This window comes from Cynoglossus semilaevis, chromosome 2 (assembly GCF_000523025.1).
Source record: "Cynoglossus semilaevis isolate Cse_v1.0 chromosome 2, Cse_v1.0, whole genome shotgun sequence".
NCBI classification, from domain to species: domain Eukaryota; kingdom Metazoa; phylum Chordata; class Actinopteri; order Pleuronectiformes; family Cynoglossidae; genus Cynoglossus; species Cynoglossus semilaevis.
In genome coordinates this window covers 9,749,425-9,758,199 of record NC_024308.1, presented here as the reverse complement: position 1 = coordinate 9,758,199, position 8,775 = coordinate 9,749,425, and the positions used below count along the sequence as shown (strand labels likewise).

Sequence of the window (8,775 nt, the reverse complement as noted above, 5' to 3'; positions counted from 1 at the left end):
TGTCATTGTGTTAGCACTCCACACAGAGACCCAGCTGACAATATGACTGTAGTTCAGATGTCAACAATCAGACTTCTACGGTACGTTATCTGACATGAGCTCCATTGATCAGATGGACCGTGACTTTTTGAATGTTGGTTTTTCAATTTAAATTCACTCAAAAAAACATTTAAATAGATGCTGAAATTGAAATTTTAATTGACATTAACTGCGATGGATTGTTATAAGTTACAGACAGTAATGAGATTACTTTAAATGATTCAAAGTAGTACCTTGGAGTACACATATTCTGAATATATGTCTCAACTTTTGTGTAATTTATTGCTGGATTTCTCACCTACCATGTTTATTTTAATGGAATCATTCTTACTTATTTATACTGTTAGCAGTTGTTTTTGGATAATTTTTTTCAAAAAATTTTTTTTATATTTTGTACATTTTTTATTAAGTTTGCTACGCATTGTCTGTGTCACCAACCTCAGTTATATTTACTAAATATTTACTTCTGTATACTACTATATACTTACTCTCAAAATAATGCAGAATTTTTAAAAAACAAAAATCCACACACGTTTCAGGAAAATGTTTAACTGATATCATGGAATTGACATATTTTCCCGTAGATATCAAATCAAACATCTTTCTGCCTTTGGAAAAGTTGCCACACGACTGGCCTCCAGATGACCAGATGACCAGACTGAGGTGACTTTTAACCCACAACTATGTTTGACCCTCATGAGGTTTAGATTTCACACCATGGACACCAAACAAATGTTCTGCGGTGCCTGGGTGTTGACACCGACAAACTTTAATTGTGGTTTGTGTAAAAACACCACCGCTGGTCAAATGAAGGAACTGGTGTATTTGTTTATGCGTTTGATCCGTGTGTTATACGATAAGACGTAATATGATGTCAATTTCTTCTTCTTCGTCTTCAGTGAATGTTCCTCAACGTTCTGTGTCGCTCTGCACACACTGCCTGTGTTGTGATGTTGCTGATAAATGGAATGAAACATTTGCCTTAAACTCAATGTACAAAGCAGCTGCGACCAGACTGTTAAAGTCACTCGTATTGTTGTATTTATGTATCGCTGCTTTTCTTCTCTCTCTCTCTCTCTCTCTCTCTCTCCCTCTCCCTCTCCCTCTCTCTGTCTGTGATGCTTTAATGCCTTGTAAAAATGTTTTACTCGCTGCTGCTTCATTACAGCTCTCTGTGTAACTGCCTTCACTCCTGATTGAACATCAGTTGGCAGCTGCGATCTGCTGAATCAGCGTTTAAAGCTCAAATCATTAAACACATTGGGGCCAAATGTGACGTTACTCTTACTGCTCTGCTGATCCATAAAGGGTTTCTGTTTTTTTGATACATTTTTTCAAATGTGTTATTGTTTTCTAAAATATATACATAAAATCTAGGACTAAAATATAAAGATGAAAAATACAGAATAAAGTATGTACATTACAGTGCAGCCGTTCTTCCTGTGTTAAAGGCAATAGAAAACAAATGTGCGTGTTTTTACAGAGAGATGACCAGTTCAGAGTTAAGGGACCGTAGCGAAGACCCTGTCTCCTGTGAGCTGATCAGCTAATCTAAAGCAACTCTGTTAGGTAAGGTGGGGCCAGATCATTCAAGCATTCATACCCCCACAATTTCACTGTTGACAACTGTGAAGAAATAAATATATAGATAGGTAGCTAGGCTCTTTAGTTTAGTTTAGTTTAGTTTAGTTCAGTTTAGTTTAGTTTAGTTTAGTTTAGTTTAGTTCAGTGAAGTTCAGTTCAGTTTAGTTCAGTTTAGTTCAGTTCAGTTTAGTTTAGTTTAGTTCAGTTCAGTGAAGTTCAGTTTAGTTCAGACAGATCTATGTCAATCTCTCCAGGTCAAGGTTCAGAACAGGACCATCTCACGGCAGCCTGCAGGCATGTCTGCTGAAGTCTCTCTCTCCGCTGCTCTGGGATTTGTGGAATTGTGTGGAATGGGAAGTTCCTGAACAGGATGTGGAGTCACTTTTCTGCCGTCTACCCTCTTCTCTCCCTCCTCCTGTCCTGATCTGATACCACAGTGGTGAGCTGCGGCTGTAGGAACCAGCACCTGGAGAGAACAGCCGTGCTTTTCCCACACATCTGGAAAAGTACTCCTCATTGACCGTTGGCCGCTGTTTCCCAGCAGTTTATTTAACCCCGGGTAAGTCCGTAAACCGCTCACTTACTTTTACTCCTGCTGTGATTCTATATGTTTAACTCCATAGCTGTCCGCTGTTTGTTTCCATTAAGAATGTTTGTAAAACTGTAGTAAAATTCAGATCAGCCAGTAAACGTACTCCCTGAGGTGTTTGACGATGTGATGATGTCAGATCACTTTGTTTAAAGTTGCACTAGTTTAAAGCTGTGTTCTTTTGTTCTGTGCAGACAGCCACAGGGTGCAGATGTTAATAACAGGGATCTCTACCTGTCTTAACACGCTCCACTGTTCTGACTGAGTGTGTGCTTCATGACACTGTAAACTGTAACTGCTCTCTGTCAAGTGATGGAGCAGGAACGGTTGTAAAACTAAAAAAGTCTTTTAAAACATGTTGCTACAAACATTTCTACATGTGCTTGGTGGGGGTTTTGTGACATTTTTGTTAATGATGCGTAAAAAAAAATAAATCACAGCATCTTTCTTTATTTTTCTGTCTCCACACGCAGATTCAGGTGATGACTCACCTGTGGATTCTCCTGTCAGCAGTGCTGCTGGTTGGGTTGGCAGCAGAACCTGTGAGCAGCCCTGAGGAAAATGAGAATGAAGTCCTGAAAGAAACAGAAGAAGAGAACACAGAGAGCCAGGTCAGAAACGGAATCACAGGTTGTCAATCAGTCAGGTATCGTCAGATATCTGCTTATTACTGTGCTGCTGATTAGGTTATTGGACTGAAACTAATTCATCAACCCAGGGTTTTTAGTTTTAAAGTTAAACAGAACCCAAGTGTGGTCCCAAAAACAGACTGTCATTACCCTACAGACATTAAAGGCTGCTCTCAGGGGCAGGTCACGGTACAAAGCTAATTGCTACCTTGGCCTCCTTTGTTACAACACTGGTGCTAAGAGGTCAGGAAAGTGTGAGCTTACAGATGGAGGAGTCAGGAATTTGCTCTATGTGAGTTTTTGAAGCAGGCTCTTTGTGGAAATATTTACTGGATTAATGTACACCCAGTAGAGGGCAGTAATGCAATCTTTAAGTAACCATGAAAACAAGCGTGTTTTAAATGTTTTAATTTCCTGCTACTCCAAATTATCATGTCATGTCAACCACTTCCCTATTTAATAAATATTTAATAAATATAGTATCAAATATTACATCGTAGTATTTTCTGTAATGTCATTGGCTTTTGTGAATGTTGTTGTGTTTTGACCATCAGAGCCACCGTAGGATTTTGACGTTAAATCTCACCTTTAGACTAGGATAGCTTGGCCCATTCCCTGTGTGTGGTCTATGATGTGATATATATTTACTTGTTTTTGCCTGACTTTGTGATTAACCTGTGATTAAAGCAGATGATTGACAATACAATTGGAAATCTGAGTGAACCTACACCAAGCCAAACTCCCAACACATGTATGTTTATTTTTACTGTTTATTTAAACACAGTTTTTACTTTATTTCTCCCAGAAAGTTTACATATTTTTTTCATATCCAGCAGCCCCTTCCACCACCATCATTCCTCAAAACTCAAGCGTTGCTCCCCAGTGTCCAGGGAACCAGGTGATGCTGGAGAGCGGCTCTGGATGTGGCTGTTCGTCTGACATGTTGTTGGTTGGAGACAACTGTAGCTGCCCTGTTGGCTACACTGACGAAGGGGCTGCAGAGTGCTTAGGTGAGAGGTTGTCAAAGTCATCTGTATAAGGCTTCCAATGATCCTTATTTTCATGTGACAGTTAATCAATAAAAGCATTACCGCATTTAGATTCAGAAATAAACTTTAACCGGAAAAATGATTGGGTTTTAATAAGCAGTGTTTTCTTTGCATTTTAAACAGTTTGCAACCACTGGAATTTAATGGGTTGAGTGAAAGAAAATTTAAAATTGTTTTTTCAATTTTTTTTTATAAGGCTGCCAAAGACTAACACGATAATTAGAAATTAGCATAAATTAATTTTAATGCCACACGTTTCTGACAATCAAATAGTGCACACTCCCTCAGTGATTTGACCTTTGTACGTGACTGCTTAGGGAGTCAAGAATCGATGCAGCGACACAGCAGTAGAATTTAAAAGTCAGAGGACTATATGATAAAGAATGTTGCTTTTTAAATTCAGCTTCAAAACCCTGTTATTTTCTTAGTGCAGCACAGTGTTGAGACGAATGACTCAATGCCAAAAAATAAAGTGTCCTTTTATTGCACTATATATTATTATTATTGTTGTTGTTGTTGTTGTTGTTGATGTATGATGATGCAGGATGCAACATTTCAAACAACTAAGCATTACTGGGAAATTCTGCCCAATTCTTAAAAATGCTAAAATATGTTTTAATATTCAATACCCCGAGATTATTCTTGAGAATAATTGTTGCAATAGCAAACAACAGACACTTGCATAAAGCAGAGTTATTTGACAACAACCACTTTAATAATCATTAAAAAATGATGAATTCAATTTATTCATTTTGCAATTAATCTTGAATTAACTATATGGACTGTCATTTGATCTATTGCTATTTAATATTTGATTTGATGGTTTTCATAATACACTTTTTTTATTAGAAAGATATAATCACCATTAGCAGCAGCGTTGTTTTCCTCATAGCAAGTATGCATTAACTATTACACAACACACTCCTCATCTGTGAACCACATGTTGTTACATGGCGTCTCAGCATGTTACACGTGTCTTTGAAAACTGTTTCTTCCCAACAGATATCAACGAGTGTGAAGCAGAGGGAACAGGACTTTGTGGTCTTCATGCCAGCTGCACAAATAGCCCCGGCTCCTACTCCTGTAGCTGTCTCCGTGGTTACCTGATGGGTCCAGGAGGTTGCCAGGGTGAGTTAGCATCTGTGGGTTTCTGTGTGTGAAAAAGTATGAGAGAGAGAAAAATGGGAGAGAAGTGCGAGAGAGTAAAAATTGATGTTGAATCAGAAAATTTTGACCTGTGTCTTTCAGCCGTTGCTGCATGTTCAGTGAGGTTTCTTGTTGGGTTCCACAGATGTAGACGAGTGCTCTTTGGCTGCAGTAACTGGTCTGCAGGCATGTGAGGGAAATGCTGAATGTAAGAACACTCCTGGCTCCTTCACCTGCCTGTGCCCTGTGGGGTATACAATGGCCCTGAATGGACGGGGCTGTGAAGGTGAGGCCAGGGTTTGTGACCTTGGGAAACTGATAAAAGATGATGTTATAAACATTGTACAGTAAGCCGGCAGTCGATGCTCTAAGAACACGTGGGATGCTGTCTGTGTGTTAGGTGTTGTTAATGTATTGTTTACCTTTTTTTTAATGTGTTCATTAAAGCCCACTTCTATATCCCAACTGGGTTGATGCACCCCACACGTTAGAAATTTTAAAAAAAACAAGCTAACAAAGCAGCATGTTATATCATGCTTAAATGACCAGGACGCACACACACACACACACACACACACACATATATATATATGGCCTGCATTTATTTAATAATTTAAAAAGTCAGCTTTGGATTTTACACATTACAAAGGAAATATCTTTATCACATTTTTTTATCTTATGCACCCTGTAGTGGCAGCTTGCACACCACCAGGGTTGCTAGCACCACACTGCGTCCCTGCCTTAAAGTTTTTTAACATTCCCTGGGTGGATTTTGAGATTTTTGACGGGTTTGGAAAACTCTGTTTAGTTAAAGTTGATGGTGTTTATTCTTTTTGATCATAAAAATCTAAGAATAGTGAAGTTAACCTACCAACAGGATAGAACTAGCACTGTATGTAGACTAGAGCTTTGTAAAGTGTAATAAATAATTAGATAATTTAATTTAAATACATCCCCTTTTTTGTCATACTGAACAGAAAATGCAGTAATATAGTTCTATTAGTAGTATTATTAGTAGTACTAGTAAATGAACAGTAATAATGGTAATACTATATAATTAAATAGCTGAAACAGGTTTCTCTCCACTGCAGATGTGGATGAATGCAGCTTCGAGGAGCAGTGTCGCCGAGAACTGGGTAACGTGTGTGTTAACACTCCTGGCAGCTTTTCTTGTCAGTGTCAGGCAGGCTTCAGAGCGGAGGCGCCCGTCTGTGTGGGTGAGTCTCCAGTTAAGCCTCACCAGAGTGGGATCAGACTAATAACTGGTTTTGCTCTCTTTTTACATTACTCTGAGTGTGTGATTTAATAACTTCAGCTTCAGTCTGCTGCTGCTGTTGCCATTCTCCTGCCATGTTCCTACACTCATCCTCTCCTAGTCCTGAGAAAACCTTTCTAAGCCTTTTCATTTTGCACCTCACATCTATTTTCTCTCTTCCAATTCTCTCCTCAACCTCTTCAGGTCCTGTCTGTGCTGACTACACTGTGTGTCAAGGTATGTTGTGTTTTCTGTCTTTTAACAAAAATCATAACACCAATTGTCATTATATTTTTTGGGTCAAATGTTGGGTTTTATTTACATTTAATTTCTAAAAAGCTGTTATAAATAAATAAGGTTATTTATTGAGACAAATGAAAAAAAAAGTTTTGGATAGAAATTAGTTTCCTACTGTGCAGCTACTCCAGCATTGAAGTGACAACATTTTATACCACTTAGCCTCAATGAAAATTTAAATGAGGTTTGGTGATGGGAGAATACGTCTGTTGTATTCGCAGTTAAATCAGGAGGAGTACATCACAGGTGACTGACGCTTGTTGAATAACAACAAATGTTTAATTGTGAATTATCACAGGGCCAAAAGTCAATGAAGAAGTAGGACTCTGAAAGTCACACTGTGTCTCCGCGTGTCTCTTCTCTGTCCCAGATGTAGACGAATGTTTGGAGAGTCTCGCTGTCTGTGTCGGTCAGGGTGTGTGTGAGAACACCCTGGGGAGCTACAAGTGCATTTGTCAATCGGGTTACCGCGGAAACGGCACACACTGTGAGGGTAAGTAATTAGTACTGACGTGGGTCCATTGGAAAAATTTCATGTCCTGTAGATGGAGTCACCTGCGTGTGTGTGTTTTCATCCCTGCTCTTGTCTTCAAATAAACTATGACAGGAACAAGGATAGCTTATGAAGTACATCAATTACTAATCATTGCTGATTCTTAAATTATGTTAATGTTTTTCTTCAGGTAGTAAAATATCTCCCCCGCCCCCAACCTCTCTCTCTATCTCTGTGTGTGTGTGCCTAAGCAGATGTGAATGAGTGTGCCTTCAGTGGTCACGGCTGTGACACCAACGCTCGGTGTGGTAACATCATTGGTTCCTATTACTGCCAGTGTTACCAGGGTTTTAATGGAGATGGATTCTCTTGTTTCGGTGGGTAAGCCCTGGCTGCAGGTTTGTCCTTTACCTGCTTCTGAATTCCATTAGACATCTTTTCAATAATATATTCAGTGCCAGCAGTACTCCTTGGTCACTTGTTCCTTAAGTATTTTTCCCCCACAGACATTGATGAGTGTGCTGTAAACAATGGCCACTGTAAACACAACTGCTCCAATGAACCTGGAGGTTACAGCTGTCAGTGTGCGTCAGGGTTTCAGCTGGACCAGGATGGACACAACTGCGTAGGTAAATCAAAAGCCTGGAGTTCATCTTGGTTTTGAACAAACAGAAAGTAATGATCCTATAGAAGGAGACTCTATTCTCCATTTAAATTTTCATTTCAAATTGGGGTTTTCAGTGCTACATTGTCTTAACCTTCTATAAGATGTCATGGAAATCCATATTTCCATATGTTTCAATGCTGCAATTGTTTCACACAAATACTGTGATACTACGCATTACTGCGAGGTAAGTAGTTTTAGATTATATCTGCACACACATAAACGTATATACATATATACTGTATATACTGTATATATATATATACATATATATATAGTGATCCTAATTTCGAAATAAGTTATTTACATTTACAATGTTGTAGAAACTAACACAAACAGCTAGTAAAACAGTCATGTACCCATGGACTACAGCATCATTCTCCAAAGTACCACTTGTACTGCTTGTGTTCTCTGAGGCCACAGGCTGTTTCTTATTAACATGTCATCTGTTGCAACACCCACTCACAGAGTCCTCATGGTTTCTTAGAAAATGCATAAATGACTTGTGAACAGCATGATCAAGCCTGTGACAGAACAGTTAAGTACAGTGTCTCTGATTCCCCAGATGTGGACGAGTGCTCATTGTCTAACAGGACCTGTGAACACACCTGCATCAACACTCATGGATCTTTCCAGTGCTCCTGTAAGCCTGGCTACCAGCTGCACATTGATGGCCACACCTGTGTCGGTCAGTCACCGCTGTTCACTTGGTGTTTTTGAAGCGATTTAAGTAGGATAGTAGTTGACATAACACATGGAGTTTTGGGGGAGAATTAGTAGGTAAAGCACAGCGGAGGTCAGACCACTGCTGAACAAGGCCGTGTGTGTGTGTGTGTGCTCAGACATTGACAAATGTAAACTCCAGAACGGTGGATGCTCCCATACCTGTACCAACTCTCCAGGTGGACACGTTTGCCACTGTCCGTCTCCTCTACTGTTGAACAGAGACAACCTCACCTGCAGCAGTGAGCTACATCTATCTATCTGTCTATCTGTCTATCTGTCTGTCTGTCTGTCTGTCTGTCTGTCT

General features: G+C 39.4%; 1 protein-coding gene across 7 annotated transcripts in view; it reads left to right on the top strand.

Moving 5' to 3' along the window:
* Positions 1-17: 17 nt before the first annotated feature.
* The window catches only part of LOC103398041 (neurogenic locus notch homolog protein 1), a 14,110-nt gene continuing 5,352 nt past the window's right edge, over positions 18-8,775 (top strand). For 2 of the 7 annotated variants that reach the window (XR_003052282.1, XM_025063993.1), the window contains exons 1-16: positions 18-80; positions 624-702; positions 1,523-1,608; positions 1,878-2,182; positions 2,686-2,823; positions 3,529-3,592; positions 3,675-3,851; positions 4,893-5,018; positions 5,182-5,322; positions 6,128-6,253; positions 6,496-6,528; positions 6,959-7,081; positions 7,336-7,458; positions 7,588-7,710; positions 8,311-8,433; positions 8,588-8,710. Coding sequence is in view for 6 of the 7 variants with exons in the window: in XM_025063993.1 (XP_024919761.1) it covers positions 2,695-2,823; positions 3,529-3,592; positions 3,675-3,851; positions 4,893-5,018; positions 5,182-5,322; positions 6,128-6,253; positions 6,496-6,528; positions 6,959-7,081; positions 7,336-7,458; positions 7,588-7,710; positions 8,311-8,433; positions 8,588-8,710 (1,411 nt within the window). In the remaining variant the exon portion in view is untranslated. The remainder of the gene's footprint in view (positions 81-623; positions 703-1,522; positions 1,609-1,877; positions 2,183-2,685; positions 2,824-3,528; positions 3,593-3,674; positions 3,852-4,892; positions 5,019-5,181; positions 5,323-6,127; positions 6,254-6,495; positions 6,529-6,958; positions 7,082-7,335; positions 7,459-7,587; positions 7,711-8,310; positions 8,434-8,587; positions 8,711-8,775) is intronic. The other 5 variants (XM_025063997.1, XM_025064006.1, XM_025064000.1 and 2 more) reach the window with 5 other exon arrangements.